A 19,236-nucleotide genomic window follows, 5' to 3' on the forward strand; every position below is an offset into this window, starting at 1 on the left:
TTTTGATTGTTCATAGGTATTGTGTAGAAGTACAATAGATTTTGGTATACTGCTCTTGTATTCTACAACTTGGATGGGCTATTTATTAGCTCTACGTAGTTTGTGTGTATGTGTGTGTTCCTTAGGATTTTCTTTATATAAGGTTGTGTTATCTGTGAATAGAGGTAGTTTTATTTTTCCCTTTCCAGTCTAGATGCACTTTGTCACTATTTCAATGGCCTGCCTTCAACGTAATACTGTAACTCTTCGGATACTTGCCTGGGTATCACCAGACAACTGGCTTTTCCCCACTTATTTCTTCATCTAGCAATTTAGACCATCTCTATTGACTGCCTGCCAAGAGAGTTGAAGGCTTTATTTCCTTGCTCAGTGAACAAATAGCAAAGACAGTATCTCTGGCTGACCACTGGAAAGGGTGGGTGATGACGCCCTTTTCTCTGAGTCCCTTTCTGGGTGTATGGGAGTGGTGCACAAAGTGTAACACCTGAGGTCGTGGGCTCAGATGCGCTGAGACTGACCCTGCCAAATGGGTGTCCTTGGGCTCCTGGGTTGGCATGCTGGTCACTGCCGACCTCCCACACAGCTTCCCTAGGAATGTGTATAGACACTGAGCCCCCTCAACCCTGCCACTGATTTGACCAAAGGTGGCTTCCTGTTTCAGAGGGCTGTGTGTTCATAATGAAGATTCATCCCATCAGATTCTCCCTGGGGATTTACACCTTTAGAGACAGACTTGGTCAAGTGATAGCGGGCACACATGAGAAAAATCTGGGATGCGTTACTGCCCTGTCCTGGTGGAGGGCAGAGACAGCAATAGGTGTGTCCATGAGCCTTGGCGATCGCAAACACAGAAAGCGCTCTGCTGGCATTGACATTGACAGGGTCTGGTAGAAAGATCGAGATGGCTGGGGCTAGAGAGGCATACAGGAGAGTGGCGCCTGGCAAGGATGACCAAACTGTTGAGAAGTTCCCTTTCTAAGCTCCCAGAGCTAACAGCCCTGACCCATTTGGGCTGGCATCCACATGCTGGGAGGCTTTGAGAAGCCGCCTGACCTTCTTGGATCTGACTGCTTCATCTGCAGTCTTTTTATCTCTTTTGTTTCCCAGTGCTCTGGGGTAAAGATTTTGCCCTCCTCAGGCCTTCTTCCTTCCACTGGCAGAACTTGTGAGGGGCCCACGCAACCATCAGAAGCCACATCCATCTTCTCTACTGTCTCTGTAGCAGATGGCGAGGTGGGGCTTAATCACTCCCTCCCACATCCCTTTGTGTCAATTTCCTTGGGCTGTGGCAACAGAGGACTGCAAACCGGGTCAACAGAAATGGATTCCCTCCCATCTGGAGGCTTTAGGGAAGGACCCTTCCACATCTCTCCTTCTGCATCTCTTCCAGCTTCCAGTGGTTACAGGCATTCCTTGGCTTGTGGCCACATCACTCTTAAGCCCTGCCTCTATTGTCACATGGCCTGTGGGTTAAAGTCACTGGTGAGAGGCACTCGGGTCAAGATGTCTCCGTCAGCCCCCACTCAGACCGGCGGATCCCGGATGCATGGAAGTGTCAGGCCTGGGTGTTCCCCCATCTCCAACAATCCACTCAACTCCCCTCCCCAAGGGGGAGCAAAGTACCCTGTGCCATTATCTGCCCTATTTCAGGACTTTGAGGGTGGGTCTGTCAGTTCACCAAAGAAGAAAATGGCAACCCATTCCAGTATTTTTGCCTTGAGAATCCCATGGTCAGAGGAACCTGGTGGGCTGCTGTCCATGGGGTCACACAGAGTCGGTCATGACTGAGGTGACTTAGCATGCATGCATGCATTGGAAAAGGAAATGGCAACCCACTCCAGTATTCTTGCCCGGAGAATCCCAGGGACAGAGAAGCCTGGTGGGCTGCCGTCTATGGGGTCACACAGAGTCAGACACGACTGAAGCGACTTAGCAGCAGTAGCAGCAGCTGTCAGTTCACTTGTCTCTGAAGAGCACAGGAACTTTAAAAATTAACAGCTATGGAGCTATGTCGGATACCATAACAGTCACTCATCTAAGCTACACAGTTCAACATGTTATTTTTTTTAAACATATTTACCTTTTCTCCACACCCTCTCCAGCATTTATCGCTTGCAGATTTTTGGATCACAGACATTCTGACTGGTGTGAAGTGGTACCTCATTGTGGTTTTGATTTGCATTTCTCTAATAATGAGTGATGTTGAGCATCTTTTCATGTGTTTGTTAGCCATCCGTATGTCTTCTTTGGAGAAATGTCTATTTAGTTCTTTGGCCCATTTTTTGATTGGGTCGTTTATTTTTCTGGAATTGAGTTGCATAAGTTGCTTGTATATTTTTGAGATTAGTTGTTTGTCAGTTGTTTCATTTGCTATTATTTTCTCCCATTCAGAAGGCTGTCTTTTCACCTTGCTTATATTTTCCTTTGTTGTGCAGAAGCTTTTAATTTTAATTAGATCCCATTTGTTTATTTTTGCTTTTATTTCCAGAATTCTGGGAGGTGGATCATAGAGGATCTTGCTGTGATTTATGTCAGAGAGTGTTTTGCCTATGTTCTCCTCTAGGAGTTTTATAGTTTCTGGTCTTACATGTTGGTGGGAATGCAAACTAGTACAACCACTATGGAAAACAGTGTGGAGATTCCTTAAAAAATTGCAAGTAGAACTGCCATATGACCCAGCAATCCCACTGCTGGGCATACACACCGAGGAAACCAGAATTGAAAGAGACACATGTACCCCAATGTTCATCTCAGCACTGTTTATAATAGCCAGGACATGGAAACAACCTAGATGTCCATCAGAAGATGAATGGATAAGGAAGCTGTGGTACATATACACAATGGAGTATTACTCAGCCGTTAAAAAGAACACATTTGAATCAGTTCTGATGAGATGGATGAAACTGGAGCCGATTATACAGAGTGAAGTAAGCCAGAAAGAAAAACACCAATACAGTATACTAACACATATATATGGAATTTAGAAAGATGGCAATGATGACCCTGTATGCAAGACAGCAAAAAAGACACAGATGTATATAGCGGACTTTTGGACTCAGAGGGAGAGGTAGAGGGTGGGATGATTTGGGAGAATGGCATTGAAACATGTATACTATCAAGTAAGAATAGAATCACCAGTCTATGTCTGATGCAGGATACAGCATGCTTGGGGCTGGTGCACGGGGATGACCCAGAGAGATGTTATGGGGAGGGAGGTGGGAGGGGGGTTCATGTTTGGGATCACATGTACACCCGTGGTGGATTCACGTCAATGTATGGCAAAACCAATACAGTATTATAAAGTAAAATAAAGTAAAAATTAAAAGTTAAAAAAAATAAGCATACTTACCGAGTTATGCACTCATCACCATAATCTAATTCCAGAACATTTCTATCACGCCTTCAAAGAACCCCTGTGCCAGTCATCAGTCCCTCCTGTGGCTCGTTGGTGGCAGCTGTTTGTGCACATCTGTGGCTGGATTGCATCTTCTGACCCTCATGCTGACTCTCAGCCCTTCTCCTGAGGCCCAACTTGGCCTCATAGGAGATCTCATAGGTGCTCAGAGCTCACTCCACTGTTCTCCGTATTGAGTCTGTCTTCACTCGAAACTCATGTAGTCCAAAGGAAATAATCCAAGGCAGTAGATAAACCAAGAACTATAATCTCACCAGTGTTTGTGCCTGGGAGGACACTTGCTGGGTAAATAGAGCTGCCTTCTGGCAGCCAGTATGGCTCTTGTGGGGGCTTGGAGAGGGAAGGGCACTGATTGGACTTCGTTTTTACAAAGGTGGTTGTGTCTGGAGCCAGAGCAAGGCTACCGAAGGCAGACACTGTCTGCTTTGTCCCAGCACCAGGCGTGAGCCCGACTCACTGGGCACTCAGCTGACCTGGGAGGGAGGAGACGAGCCAGGAGAACAGGCCCGGAACCTAGGAATCCCCGAAGGGAAAGCATTTGGGGCAGGAGGGCGTGTGTTGTGGTCACTGTGTGCAAGTGAGACAGACACCCCCACCCCGAATGTGGTTTGGATGTGGAGACTGATGGCCCCACACCCACTAAGAGGTTATGAAAAAAATCCCTGGCTCTGAGTCTGAGGCCCCTCCAAGGTGCTGGGAAAACAGCTCAAGTGCATGGTAGACTCTTTGCTCTGGCTGGGGCTGGGGGGAGGGTATCCTGATCAGCTTGCCCAGACGTGGGGGGACAGGGAGCACGAGGCTTCAAAGCTTGCCCAGATGTGGGGGGTGGTGCCTGAGGAGACACGGAGCACAAATCTTCAAAGCCGTCCAGGTACAGAGCCAGACCATGTACCAAGCAGTCAACTGCAACGAGTGGCCGCAGGTGGGAGACAGCTCAGACGTGACCCTTGACCTTGGCGAGGGCTATGGTCTGAATAGGCCCTCCCCCAGACTGATCTGGTGAAGTCAGAAGGCCCAAGGTGATGGTGGTACCCGGAGGTGGACTTTTGGGAAGTGATGAAGCAGAGCCCTTGTGGAATTAGTCCCCTTCCAAAAGCATCTCAGGAGCTCCCTTGCCTTGTCTCTCCTGTGAGGCCAGAGTGAGAAGCTGGCTGGCTTGTAATCCAGAAGGGGGGTCCTCCCTAGAACCCAACCCTGCTGGCATCCTGGACTTCCAGCCTCCCAGAACTGCGAGAAATCCGTGTCTCTGGTGGTTTTGTTCCAGCAGCCTGAATGGACCAAGAGGATGGAATGGGGGCAGGGTGGGGGACCAAATGCACAGCATGGAATCCAGGGACACAAGTAGCTTCAAGGATGCAATGTTGAGAAGGGTGGGTGGGCGGAAGGCAGTGGGGGGTGGGCAGGTAAAGGGATCCACAGGGAGGCTTGAGCAGCTGCCTTCACTGGTCCAGAAGGTGCCAGTGAGGCGGGGGGCAGGGGAGGCAGGGAAGAAACGGTGATAGTGTGATAGTGGAGTGAGAAGTTTCCAAGGAAAAGGGGCAGGGCTTCCACTGACTGGTTCTTGGGTGGAGGCCCCTGGGAAGCAGGTGTGCAGGGCAGGCACTTTGGAGGTGAGCCCTGCCTTTGAAGAGCATGTGGGCTTTCCTGAGGTCCTGCCCAGGCACAGCTTTCCTCTGTGCCCCAAACGCCTCTGCCCTCCTCTGCCTCATCTTTTGAGCTTCAGTGTGACCCCCTCACTCGCTTATTCATCCTTGTGTGGAGGCTGCGGCTCCCTCGGGGTTATGGAGCACGGTCAGGGGTAGATAAGGAGTCTTGGCAAATATCACAGAGTCCTCTTCCAAGATGATGTCCACCCTGCCTTTCTTGACCATCTTCTCTCTGCGGGGCCTGGAGGTGATCCCCAGGTGAGGTCGGGGGGGCAGAATGAGGGGGGACAAGGCAGGGAGTGCCTCGATAGTGGGTGTGGCTTGCCTGTGAGAGAAGAAATGCTACCCCGAGGTTGGCTGGCTCCAATTGGTGGCTAGTGAATGATTCATTTATCAACCACTGCACCCAGGCGGCCTGCCAGGAGGGTGCCCTGTGACCCAGCGCTTTCAAAATGAATGTGTTCATTGAGTCATTCCCTTGAGTCACATTCGCAGGCACCTATTACTCGCTGAGCCTAGACTCCTCAGACCACAAAAGGCCCAGGGGAGAAGGAGGAATCCTAGGGGCACTGTTTAACCAGCAAGCCCAGTGGGCAAGGAGGTGACAGGCAGGCTGCTGGGCCACGGGCCAGAGGGAAGAGTGGTACAGTTTGGGTGTGAGCACGTGCACACCCCAGTGGACAAGGAGGGAGTGTCTGACTCTTGCGTGCGTCTGTGTGCGCACGTGTTTCAGGGAGAGGGGGCATATGCATCCTACACAGATGTGGGGAGCTGGGAGGGGTCAGGGGAGTACTGCTCTGGTCCCAGGGACAAACAGCAGTGATGGAGTGATCACGGCATGACTTGATCACCTAGATTGCTGGTCATTTGTTATACCAGCCCAGGAGGCTGGGGGTCCCAAGCTCCTTCACAAGCATGCAAACACATGCACACTCAGAGGTAATCAGCCCAGAGGGCCTGCCCCTTGCCTTGGACAGAGGGAGCCAGGGATAAAATGTGAGGAGCAGTTCTTTCACTGGGCAGAGAGACCATAACCTTCGGGGAGCTGCCCAAGGCCTTTGCCACGAGTGACCAGTTAGCAGGGTGACTTCTCCAGGACTAGAAGGTCAGGCAAGGCCTTGGGCTTTCTCCTGAGGTAAAGGGGCCCTGGAGGCTGTTAAGCCAGGCAGGGTCACCTTAGTCTTGACCTGCAAAAAACTCACTCTGGTGGCTGCTGTCGTGGGCAATGGTAGCCACCCCACTCCCACCAGAGATGTGTCCATGTTCTCATCCCGGGAACCGTGTGCATATGGTCTTATTTGGCAAAAGGATCTATGCCGATGTGCAGATGTGATTAAGGACTGCAAGTTGCTACCATCCTGGATTAGTCCATAAATGCAATGACAAATAGGGCAGAAAAAAGAGACAGACACAAGGGAAGAGGCCATGTGACAACGGAGGCAGACACCAGAATGATGCGGCTACAAGCCAAGGGACATTTGGGGCCACCGGAAGCTGGGAGACAAGGAAGGATGCTGCTACAGAGCCTCTGGAGGGAGTATGGCCCTGTTGACACCTTGATTTAAAGTTCTAATGTTTTAAGTCACCTACTTTGCTGGTCATTTATTATAGCAGTGCCAGGAAACCAAGCCAGCTGGTGTAGAGAGAACCAGGTGGGGGAAACTGACTAGGGAGGGGCTAAAGAAGATAAAGGTTGGCCTTAAGGTGACTTTTTCCTCTCAACCTTCCAAACTCTCTCAAATGATAGGAACTGTCTGGCTGTATCAGAATGACCAGAGTGCACTGTCTATCAGTAGCTTAGGGGTCCCTTTGGGGTTGTACATCCCTAATGCCTGATGCAGAATTTCCTACTTGTGGAAGACACGAAGTGTGGGATTGCACTGGGAGCTGGATATTCAATTAACACTCATTGAGCAAACATTTCTTAAGCTCCTCCCTTGCTGCCAGTCTGGAAAGGAAAGCTGCAAGCAGGTCCCCCAGGGATGCTGGGCCCCTGGAAAAGCCTGACACAAACAGCCCTACTAACTGTCCTCATTTTGTGCACACCGCTTCCTTCAGGGTTCACCTGTAGGTCTGGGAAACTCTGGCAAAGCCGGACTTGGGTTTTAGGAACACTGAGATTGAACCCCATGTCTTGTCCGGTTGGAAGACACTATTGTGAGCTCTGGTAAGCGCCGCCTCGGCCCCACGCTGGGCCACCAGCCCGGAGCGACACCGTAGGGTCTTGTCGCTCAGGCGTTAGGGGGGTTGTTTTTGCGCCCTGGCCCTAGGACTGTAGTAACCTCCCTGCGCGTTGGAGGAGTAGCCTCCCGGCTTCCCGGAGGCCGCCTGTGGGCTCCCAGGGGCGGAGTGTGAGTCTCCGGGGGCGGGACCTACGCCTCCTGAGGCGGCGCGGGATGACTTCCGGAGTCCAGGCTGAGGGGCGGGGAGCGCGACAGTCGCCTGACAGACGCCTGACAGGGCGGCCCTGTGCGCTTGCGCTTGATCTGGCGCCTGCGCAGTCGGCCGGGCTCGCCTTCAGCACCCTCACCCGGGGGGGTAGGGAGGGCCGGCCCAGGCAGGGCGGGGCGGCACCTCGGCTCCCGCGGCGAGGACACCCCGGGAGCAAGGCGCCACGCGTCTGGGCGCCTCTCCTTCCGGTGAGGGGCTCTGGGTCTGTGGGGCGGGGCCTAATGGAGGCCAGTGGCCCCGGGACCTGCGGAGGAGGGGCTGAGACCCGGGGCTCGGAGGGGCGGCTGGCACCTGAGTCGAGGGTACACTTCCGAGTGACAAGGTTCATCATGGAGGCAGGTAACCGCGCCAGGAAGAGGGCGGGACGTGGTGGCCGGAGCCGCAGTGCTGCCCTTGCGTCCAGCCGGCCCCCAGTCTGTCACGGGAGCCGCGAGCAGGCGGGCAGGGGCTACTGGAGTAGGGGACCCGCTTCCCAGAGGAGGGGGACCTGCCAGACGCGAAGCTGGCGTGGCTTAATGGAAGGCAGAGACTGGGCCCTAGCTGAGGCTCGGCCTGTGGGTTCTGGCCTCAGCCTTGACGCCACGCCCTGCCTCCTGGGCTTTTGGCCATTTCACGACTGGCGCCTAGGCCTCAGGAGAAGATGTGGCAAGGGACTGGCCATAGCTTAGAAGGTGCCTTCCGACACACCTGTCTCCCAGCATAAGGGGACGCCCGCACTTGGTCATATGGAACCTTCTGGAACATGCCATTGGTGGCGCTCCTGACAGGTCCCGTCATAGCGAGGACCCAAGGCGCACCCCCTGTTCTGAACCCTGACATGGCGTCCCCTGTGCTGTTGGGCGCCCCTGCTCCCAAGGCTGAGGCTAGGAAGCCAGTTGTATTTCCGTGCAAACATTGTTTCTCTGTCAAAAATGCTAGGTTGCTTCCGATCTTGGTTACTTTGTGTACACCCTGCAGAAGAGGGGTTTGAGTGTTTCCAACCCTGTCGCCGCGTCCATGTTGAGCACCCCTATTCCCAACAGGCGAGGAAGCCAGTTGTATTTCCATAGAAACGTTGTTTCTCTGTCAAAAATGCTACATTGTTTCCAATCTTTGTTACTTTATGTACACTCCGGGAAGAGTGGTTTGAGTGAGTCTGCTTTCAAGTCAGCATAAACAGACTCTGGAGAAATAGTTTAGGACCATTAATCCCAGTGGTGTGTACATTTAATTTTCAAAACGTTTTGAAAAGTGTATAAAGAAGGATGGCAGTGGCCCCTCATATATGCCACACATATGCTTGGAAGGTCCGTGTAAACCAGGAAAACATGCTACCCTTTGAGGCTCACATGTAGCAATTCCACCTCATCTGACATCTCTGAGAATGATGGGTCCCATGTAGGAACTGTCTACATAGAACTTCACTGTCTAAAGTCAAGTTTAAACCTTGACATGCTTAGGTTTTACTAAGTGCTGAATGTTGAAAGCTAATGCTAAAATGTTTGCATATGTCCTTCCTCTCATGTTTTGCATATGCCCTTGCTCTCTCTGTGAGGCTGAATACTGGTCCAGAGATTGCCCCATCCTAATCCCCAGAACTTGGGGCTGTTAACCTCATGTAGTGAAAGAGATTTTGCAGGTGGGATTAAGCATCTTGATGTCAGGGAACTGTCTTAGATGATCTGCTGCACCTGATATAATCACACCCATCCTTAGATATAGAGGCAGGAGAAGTAGACGGCAGAGGAAAAGGCCATGTGATGATGGAAGCACAGTTAGAAGATGCTGCACTGCTGGCTTTGAAGCTGGAGGAAGAGGCCACGAGCCAAAGATTGCAGGCACCTCTAGAAACTGGAAAGGGCAAGGAAATGGATTCTCCCCTGGAACCTCCAGAAGGAACCGGCCCTGTAAGAGAAAAAACGTGTTGTTTTTAGCCAATTTGTTTATGGTATTTTGTTCCAGCAGCTCAAGGGAACTAATACATCTTTTTAGGTAGAGAATGTTGAGCACAGTTTTAATGATTATTGGTTGTTCTCCATCTTCCTTCAGTCTGTGGGGTGTCAAGTTAACCTTCCCTTGTTAACCCTGGTCATTGTGAATTTGTTTTAGTTCTGTGACCCAGTGCAGTGATTTCATTAGTAGCTTTCTGAAGGATTTAGGGCTTTTAAGGCCTAAATCAAACTATCATGCTCCAGTTTTTGAGTTCTTTCTGTTCCCTTTTCAGTATCTTGCTCTTCTTTCCTCAAGCCTGGCTGTGGTCATTGATGTTGCTTTTCTCCTGCTCGGCCTGTGGTTGCGTTTAGCAGTCACCCTGCTTCCTTTGCTTGCCTTTTCTGACCCTGTGGACTAGTACCCTAGTGCATCAGGACCTGCGGCATCTGTGTGGCACTCAGAGGCCTTTTTTTCTCTTGTCACCTTGGCAGGGTTTTGGTTACAAGCTGCAGAGGTGGGAGTGACCTCTAGTTAAATACTTCCTCACGTGGAAACAGACACACAGCTGATGCTTTTGAGATGTGCAGAAAGGGATATGCCAGGCACAGATTGGGGAGAAGTTTGAAGCCTTGGGGGCTTGGGAGACATGAGGAACCTGCAGAGCTATGAAGGGAAGGCCGCACTTGAGTGTGACCTCCAGGGGCTCATTAGCCTGTCAGAGTCTGACAAGCCTGCCTCTTAATTCCTCAGGTCAAGGACCCCGTGGAAGGGTCGGCAGCCCCTGTCAGCTGGGCCCTGGGCTCTTGGTGCTGTCTGAGCAGGCGTGTGTACCCTCAGTGCCCAACTCATTGGCGCACCTCACACTTCACAGGGGGTGAGCTCTTGATGAAGCTCTCCCGTGTGTGTTTTCTCTTGGTAGGTGTCAAGCTAGGGATGCGGTCCATCCCCATCGCCACCGCCTGTACCATTTACCATAAATTCTTCTGCGAGATCAACCTGGATGCCTACGACCCCTACTTGGTGGCCATGTCTTCCCTTTACTTGGCCGGCAAAGTGGAGGAACAGCATCTGCGCACGCGTGACATCATCAATGTTTCCAACAGGTAGCAGCTTCCAGTGTCTCCCAGATGCCAGCAGTCAAACTCAGAAGGAGGCACCTGGGTGGCCTTGAACTGGGGCCAGGAGCTCCAGCAGCAGAGGCAGAAGTGAGCGCAGTGTCAGAAGTCCAGGGACACCTGTGCAACAGCAACTGGGGCCAGATTTGGGGGAAACCTCAGAGGCCTGATGGCATGCAGAGAAGGGTGGAAAGAGGCTGTTACAGGTTAGAGCAGAGGGAGCTTGCAGAGGGGCACCAAAGAAGATTCTCAAGGTGTCTTGGACAGGACAGATCAAAGCAGTTGGGTTCTGGGGCCGTTGTCCTATTTAGATGGTGTGGAAACTGAGTCAGAGTAGCCCAGGAGTGTTTCTCGCAGCCCTGGGCCTGAGTAGCCATGTTTCTGTTGGGGAAGAACGTGGGGTCCAGCGAGCTGGATGGGCTGTGCCAAGGCCCAGCGGGTCTGGGAGAAAGCAGTTTCTGGAAAGTTACTGACTAGCAGTGCGTCATAGCCCTTCTAGGAACTCTGTAATCATTAAGGAAGAAAGCTATTTTGTGCTGCTTCTCTTTTAATAAACAGTTAATGGAAAAGCACTCCCCACCCCATAAACATGACAGGTTCGCGATGTACTGAGAATGACTAGGAGATAAAACCAGAGAGGGCACTGCAGGGGGCCAGCCAGAGTCCACTTGTAATTGCCAGGGCCCAGCAGGGAGTGCGGGTGGGCACGAGGGGAAGTTGTAGGGCTCACTAATTGAATGTGGGCCCCCAGGTGGGTTCTGTGGGGAGCTCAGAAGACGAGAGGGGAGCTGAGAATGATGACTCAGTGGCTGAGAGTTCTGATCACTCGAGTGTAAATCCTGTTCCTGTACATCTTAGTGATCTTGCATAGGTGGGAGTCTTGTAGACAGATAAGGTGTACACAAGGACAGAAAGATCTGGAGTGAAAGAAAGACAATCTGGGAAATAGCCGAATACTTTTATGTTTCTGAGTGTGTATCATCCCTGTGTTTAAATACCTTCCCTGGGCCCAGACTGAATGCCGTGGGCATTGCCACCCCCGGGTACAAAGAGCCCATGTCTTGCTGAGTGCCATGGCACAGCCACTGGGGCTAACACTGGAGGCAGCTTCTTTCCTTCCTGGTTCCTGTTTTTATCCCCTATGTAGACAAGTAGGTGGACACTATGCTGGTCGATGACAGAGGAGCTCTGGTGTGTGTATCTGGACACTCCATGACAGGGCTCCTGGGGGCACCCCCTTCTATTGCCAGCCATGTTGTTTCTCTGTTCAGGTACTTCCACCCGGGCAGTGACCCCTTGGAGCTGGACTCGCGCTTCTGGGAGATCCGGGACAGCATCGTACAGTGCGAACTGCTCGTGCTGCGGGTCCTGCGTTTTCAGGTCTCCTTCCAGCACCCGCACAAGGTACATGTGGTGGGGGTTGGTAGAAGGGCAGCAGTCACTTATGGTTCCCAGCAGCATGAAAGTCTTTGCTCTTTATCTGGAAAGTGCAGTCACTTGAGCCTGGAGCCACACAGGGCCCCGAGGAGGCACAGTGACGCTCGGGTGGCCTGTCTCATCCTCACTCCCAGGGTTCTCAGGCAGCTCTGATTTCAGCTTCTGCCTTTCTGCCCACTCAGCTGTGGCTGAAAGCTGGGATCCATGTGCCCTCTGAAGCCTGTACCTATCCCTAGACCCATACAAGTTGTGTGTTCACTGACCCACAAAAGCAGAGGCAAGGCCGGTTTCATGACCTGCTGGAGTCTCTGTTCCTGGGAGTTGCTACTCCGCCTCACAGCTCACACGCAGCTCATCTGTGCAGAAAAACCCTGAGAAAAGCTGGGTCACTGACTTCACTGCTAGGAACACATTCCTCCCAACAGCAGAGCTATCACAGAAAGTAGCCCTGCAGCAGACTCATTTGGGGCCCTGAGGCCTCATGTGGGCAATTGGTGGGTGGACTGCAGAGAGAAGGGGGAGGTGCTGTGATGTGGGCCTCTGCACTGTGATTTTGTCTCTTTCCCATTGGAATTTTTGTCGAGTGAGTTGTAGATTTAGAAGGAGTCAGAAGAAATAGCCCAGCCTCCCCAAATGGCATTTTGCAAAACTCGAATAAATAGAAGATAACAGTCAGGGTGTGGGCACTGATACAACACCCCTGCCCAAGTTCTGGGTGTTGCTTGCTTGTCATGTGTACTGGTGGCCACTGCCTTGGTTAACGTATGAAAGAACAACTTGGTCACCATGGAGGCCTTCCTGTTTCCCCTGTTACCATCTCTTCCCCCCACCACCTCCCTAATCCCAGAACCCATGGTGGAGATGCTCAGCAGTCGTGGTTTGTGTTGGTGCACAGTGCAGGGCTCCCCTCCCCATGGGCTCAAGGAGAGCATGTGTTCAGGTAGAACAGGAGCTGACAGTCAAGCTGGAGGGTGTTCAGAGACTAGAGCTCCCCTGATGTCCTGTCTCTGGCTGGCCCGTGGGGGCTGTGGTCTGTTCTGCAGATCAGGCTGCTGTTTCTGGAGCTTTATGTTTGAGCTGGGCCAAGGGGAGGAGCAGAATAATTGCTGATGGTGTCTGGAGCAGGGCCATGTTGACAGAGAGGCCCAGGCAGTTTTCAGGAGCTGGGTTCAGAGGACAAGAGTGGGCAAACTGGTGGGGACCTGGGGCAAGGGTCGCTGGAGGTGGACACAGGGAGATGGCATCTGATCTGTGATGTATACACACCATGGCAGTTTAGGAGAGAGAGGCTGGCAGGAGGAGGGCCTGCAGACTCCCGGTTAAGGAGGCAGGTGATGGTGGGGGGCGGCTGACTGGTATGTCTTTACAGTACCTGCTCCACTACCTGGTCTCGCTCAAGAACTGGCTGAACCGTTACAGCTGGCAGCGGACCCCTGTCTCCGTTACCGCCTGGGCTTTGCTACAGGACAGCTACCACGGGGGGCTATGCCTCCGCTTCCGGGCTCAGCACATAGCCGTGGCAGTAATCCACCTGGCCCTACAAGCCTATGGGGTTGAAGTGCCTGCTGAGGCCGAGGCCGAGAAGCCATGGTGGCAGGTGAGGTGACTGCACTGGTGTGTGTCTCCCCCCCCGCCCCCCGCCTTTTCCCTCCCTGAGGACCTTCAGCAGTCCCCACACCAGGTGTCAAATGTCTTTGTAGTAATTACCTGCAAAGAAAGATGCAGGCTACTGGGGAACCCTGAAGCTTGAAAGTAATCCTGTCACCATAGCCTAAGCTGGGCTCTTCCCCCTTGATATTGTGGATGTTTGGGGGGTCACGCTGGGCACTGTTGGGTGCAGGGTGGCATCACCAGCCTCCACCCACTGGATGCCGTGACAACCCAAGCGGTGTCCAGACATTGCCAAGTGTCTCAGGGTGGGGAGGGGTCATCCCTAGTTGAGAACTACTGAGCTCAAGCAAGCACTTTTATTGCATTGAGTGGGAGCTTGCTGTAGGTGAGACATCAGTAAGTCTGGCATCACGTTCGAAGTATCAGGGGTGCCCTAAAATGACAGTGGCTGGTAGGTAGGTAGATAGGCGATAGATACAGAGATTGGATCAGTGATGAGTGGATGGCTGGGTGGATGGATGTTAGAATGGGAATGTCGACGGATGATGGATGGGTGGGTGGATGAATGGATAAACAGAGGAGACAGATGATAGCCCTCCTCCTCCTCAAGACCAGCTGGACCCAGGGAGCAGTTTATTGAGAGCTGGGTCAACTGTATCCACCAGAAAGGCTGCATGCAGTCCTAGCAGGTTTCCCTCAGTAGTCCCACCATTGCTTAAAATGGGATTTTGAGGTCATTCTTTGTTTTTCCTTTCCCATGCTTGAAATCTGCTGTTCCTTTCTTCATGAAACGAAGCTCATTGTCCCTCCTCGTCCTGGAATGAGATTCCATGTGAGCAGACTTTGAATTGCTGAAAGACTCCCCCTCTTTGTGCACTACCCCTCCTCTGTGAACCTACAGTGGCTGCCTCCCCCTTCCTGAGCATCTCCCCGCCCCCGCCAGGCTGCCCTTCCTTGGAGATAGCAGCTTCTCTCTGTGCTTCATTGTCCTTTCCTGCCTGTCTGTCCTTCCCCCTCTCCTGAAGCCAGGGATCTTGTTTGCTTCATCAGCGGCCCCAAGCCCAGCGCCTGGGCCTGGTGGGTAGTAGGTGTGCAAGTATCGTCGAACAAAGGTGTCTGGCCCCAACCTCAGGCTGGATGTAGCCTGATGGCAGCTTGGAGGGGGGAGCGGGAAGGGTGGCTGTGTGGACAAAAGCATTGCTCTGTGCTGGACTTCTTGGGGACTTCCAGATTGTGTGACCCCCTGCGTCCCCCTTCTGTTGAATCAGGTAGTGGGCCTCTTTTCTGGGTGACACACTTCCCCTGTGTGAGCCTACTTCTCTGGGCAGCATAGCTGCACTTCCCTTGTTCTTTGCTCTCTTTGGGTGGCTCTGGGCTCCATGTGCTGGAGCTCTTGGGCCTCCTCTGGGCGTGTGAAGGCCACTTGCTTGCTGATGAGAGGTACTTCCTGCTCACGTGCACCCAGCTGCCACCTCTGTGATGCCACTTGTCTGCTTTGGGTGGGCTTCCCACACTGCTCAAGAGACTTGACATCCCCCGTGAAGCCTGTCTGCCCTTGGGTGTGGTGGTGGCAGTGGGGCAGCTCTTGGCACCCAACTGCATTTGTCCTCTGGGTCGATGACACTCCAGCTCTAAAGCAGTAGTGAGTTGTAGCAGGACTCAGAATTTCCATCCTTTTTTAAGGCTGAGTGCCGTTCCTTGGTACAGCTGGTCTGCGTCATGTTACTCCATCCTTTGTGGATGGACTCTTGGGTTGCTTTCAGATTTTGGCCCTGGGCTACTTTTTAATGGTCATTTCTTGGCTTGGGGTCTCCAGAAGCATTCAGGTAGTGGATCCTGACAAGCAAGCCTGTGTTTCTGAGATATTTATTTTCCACCCAGAGTGTGGGGGCAGGGGGAGGGAGGGGAATGGCTGGATCTTCCTGAACTGGATGGGGAGGGCAGGGGTTTTTCCAGGTCACTGTCTCCCACCTGAGATGACAGCCCTGATGGGTTCAAGCTTCCTTGGGTATCCATGCAGCAGGGGGAATTCAAGTCCAGCTTTTGCCCTGGCTCAGCCCCAGACCTGGAGCCCAGGCAGCAACCCCCAGGCCTGGGGGCCACAGCATCCAACCAGGGACTCCTTGTTTTGCCTTTTACTTCTGGTGTCATCAGGGGTCCTCAGGAGCACCCTTAAGCTCCATGTGTCACTGGGAGGATTCCCAGAGTTCAGAAAAGCCATTATACTCATGGTTATGGGTGTCAGGGTTAGTTCCTGGGGAAGGATGCAGGTTGAAATCAGCCAAGATAAGAGGAATGGAGGTATGGTCCAGGAGAGAGCAGGTCCAAGCTCCCAGGCAGGGCCCCTCTCATTAGGCAGGGCCTAGCAGTCCCTTCCCAGGAGCAGGGCCAGGGCCAGACCTTACTTGGAAACAGGCAGGGTAACCCCTTTCATTTGGGCCCCTGGGGACTCATCTTGCAATTTTATAAGCTCTGTGGCACAGTCAAGGGGCAGTCTGAACAATTTCCTGGTGGTACAGTGGTTAGGACTCTGCACTCTCACTGCTGGTACCTGGGTTCGGTCTCTAGTCAGGAATTAAGATCCCTCAAGCCGAGTGTTGCCACCAAGAAAAAAAAAAAGGTGGTCTGGTCCAGGGTAGAGAACAAATCCATGTGTTCCTCAGGGGCTGGCCTAAGGTGGGGTGTGTCCAGTCTACTTCTGGAAATGGACCCCCCCCCCCAGAAACCATGGAGCTGAGAACTCATGGGTAGGAGCCTGTGCTCTGGGCCCAGCTCTGTCACCAGCTCCCCACGTACCCAGGACAAGTCCCCTCTTCTATGTGAGCTGGATGATCACCAAAGCCTCTTCTGCCTGGAATGGTCTCCAATAGCAGAGTCCCCATGCGATCTCCACTCCCATGTACTGTGGTTCTGTGCTTAGTGGCAGGTGCCTTGTTTAACCCAGAGGGAGTCTAACCAGAGCCTGTTTTCCTTCTCCTCCTTTTTAGGTGTTTAGTGAAGACCTTACCAAGCCAACCATTGATAACATTGTGTCTGATCTCATTCAGATTTATACCATGGACACAGAGATCCCCTAAAGCCCTGGTCCAGGCCTCCCCAAAGAGAAGCCCGGGACGCTTGGCAGCCTGGGGACAGCACCGCCAAAGGGCCGTGAAGGCCAGCCCCCAGAGGACCAGCTGGGAGGGCTGGTGAAGGCGATGACTGTCCCCAGCAGCTGTGGTCGGGACAATGACGAGAGTCACGCCTTCAGCGGGCAGGCTGAGAGTATACCGCGTGAGGTGGCTCAAGGCCAGTCGCCGCGTCAACATTTGTGCTTTGAGAGGACCTGACTGCCGTTGAAGAGTGATGTCATCAGCAGGAAAATCTAAGAAGCTATGGGACTGCACCCCTGGGGATTTTTTAAAAGCCAGATTTATAGAAAGTATGAACGAATGTTCAACACAGATGGAATTTTATTTTGTGTAATAAAAGATGATAGAAATCAGCTGAGATGCCCGGTGTTTGCTCTGTAGCCCGTGCTGCCCTAGAGGTCTGTGGGTACCTTCCAGACTTGATTTCTCCTCAGAGGCTCTCCAGGTGGAATTGCCCTTCCTACAACCTGAGGTGGCAAGGGCAGACCCTCCACCACTTCTGGAAGGGCAGGATGACACAACTTGTGCCCATGTCACAATGGCACCCCCTAGAGGAGCCCACATGACCTTCTTCCTCTGCTGGGATACTTGCAGGGCTTGGCAGTAATTCTGCTTGGTGAATGAACTTACATTTTGGAAGGAGGGGTTAAGGACTATCATTTGAGATCAAGAAATCTAGATCTGACCAAAATGTATCTAGAAAGTTACAGATTTTTTTTAAAAGTGCCGAGATGGTGAGTCTAGATGCAGAGTCTAGTTAATCTCCGGCCCAAATGTCCTTCTCCCTGGGAGAAAGGGTCCAGGCTCCACGCGTGCTGGTGGGACCGCCCTTCACCATGATAGTGTGGGGCCTGGGGGACTGTCCCAGGCACTTCACTGCATTTCTGAGCTTGTCACCAGGGAATGTGGGCTCTGGACACTGGCCACTGTGCCCTCTGGCACCCACAGATGTGGGAGCTGGTTGGCATGCCTGGGGTCCACTGGGTCAGGGACATAAGGAGGAGTCATACCTCAGTGCTAAGTCAGGCAGCAAGGCTCCCTTGAGTTATGAAGTGACTGTGTTATTTGGCTTCAAGGTGAAGGATATGAGCCAAGGTCCCCTTTTCCATTTTGTCCTTCCCTTTGAGGACAGAATTGGTGCCCAAGCCCAGGGCCTGGGCTCGGAGTGTGGATGGTGGAGGGTGAGGGCCTGGCTGGGCTCTGAAGGCGGCTTTGGGTTCCTTGCCAGTCCTTTCCACCTTGTGCTTTCTAAAAGGCACCTTGCCTCTATCACCCACTTTCTCCCCACAGGCGGGGTGTAGCCCCCCACCCTGGGACTTGCCTGGCCTGTGTTGACTAGCTCTGTCCTTGGTGTCCCAACCCCAGCTGTGAGCCACAGAGCTGAACTGGGTGAGCTCTGGGCTGCGGGGCTAATAGCAGCCTCTCTGGAGGTTTTGTGGCCCTAAGTTTCCTCTCAACGATAATCAGGTATCAGGCAAGTTCCTTTGTCTCAATGGAACTCAGTTTCCCGCTGTGTAAATCAAGCAGGTTAGACCAAAACATTTTAGAATGTGATAGCTATTTTAACTCCCTCATCCCACGTGTGTTATCTGTCACACTGCGCTGGGGACTTAGGGCGTCACTGAGGGGTTGTATGTGTGTGTTGTCATTGGAACAGAGGTAAGGAATGGTATTGGGACATATGTGATGCTTTTGGGGAATATGTGACATGGCCAGCTCTGCTTTGTAAGGACAGTTCAGTCACACAATATGAATTAAAATCTGGTCCAGAGTGGTTTTCTTTTGTTTGCTTTGGCTTCCTATTACTGAGGCTTTGTAAAAGATAATAAGGATTAAAGAGATACGGTCTTCTGTCTTTTTTATTTTAGATTCAAAAAGGTCAATAATGAGAGATGAAGATTTTCTAGAACCCCAGGACTCTGGGAACTTTTTAGTCCAGAGCACATCTTAAAGTGATAAATCCTTCCTTGGCCTGTCAAGCCAGAGAAAGGGGGGTGCAAACCAGGTCCTTGTAGGGGCTCAGTCCATCTCTCCATCTCTTCTTTTGTAGCTGGGATGGAGTGTCTGGTGTCCCCCAAAGACATGGTCATGTCCTAAGCCCCAGAACCTGTGGAGATGGGACCTTATTTGCAAATAGAGCCTTTGCAGTGTCATCAAGGTAAGATGCGATCTTAACAGGAGTAGGGTGGCCCTCATGCAATATGCCTGGTGTCCTTTATAAGAAGAGAGACAGACACCGGGTGGAGACCCAAGCTCATAAGGACAAGGCCCCATGATGATGCAGGCAGAAACTAGACTTATTTGTCTATAAGCCAAGGACTGCCAGTGATGCCAGAAACGGGAAAACTAGAATCTGCCTCTGGCCTCCAGAACCAGGAGAGAAGAAAGGCCTGCTGCTTAGGTCCCCCGAGTTCATGGCAGCCACCTGTGTTCCCAGGCTGCTGACTGATAAGAATGGCTCCCAGCTTTGTGAAGGGATGGGTGTCGTAGTATTTTCCCTGCCTCAAGGCGTTGGTGAG

At 52.4% G+C, this 19,236-nt stretch overlaps 1 protein-coding gene across 6 annotated transcripts; it reads left to right on the forward strand.

Moving 5' to 3' along the window:
- Positions 1-7,578: 7,578 nt before the first annotated feature.
- On the forward strand, positions 7,579-17,070 carry FAM58A (family with sequence similarity 58 member A). Of its 6 annotated transcripts, XM_018044788.1 has the most exons (7): positions 7,779-7,851; positions 9,208-9,398; positions 10,343-10,526; positions 11,810-11,942; positions 13,345-13,572; positions 14,383-14,418; positions 16,574-17,070. In XM_018044788.1, the coding sequence occupies exons 3-7, from the start codon at positions 10,357-10,359 to the stop codon at positions 16,661-16,663; spliced, it is 657 nt and encodes a 218-aa protein (XP_017900277.1). In that variant the 5' UTR covers positions 7,779-7,851; positions 9,208-9,398; positions 10,343-10,356; the 3' UTR covers positions 16,664-17,070. The 6 variants fall into 6 exon arrangements, with proteins under 6 accessions (XP_017900278.1, XP_017900274.1, XP_017900275.1 ...); XM_018044789.1 differs by lacking the exons at positions 7,779-7,851; positions 9,208-9,398 and adding an exon at positions 7,579-7,700; XM_018044785.1 differs by lacking the exon at positions 9,208-9,398 and having other exon boundaries at positions 7,583-7,851.
- Positions 17,071-19,236: the final 2,166 nt, after the last annotated feature.

This window comes from Capra hircus, unplaced genomic scaffold (assembly GCF_001704415.2).
Source record: "Capra hircus breed San Clemente unplaced genomic scaffold, ASM170441v1, whole genome shotgun sequence".
NCBI classification, from domain to species: Eukaryota; Metazoa; Chordata; class Mammalia; order Artiodactyla; family Bovidae; genus Capra; species Capra hircus.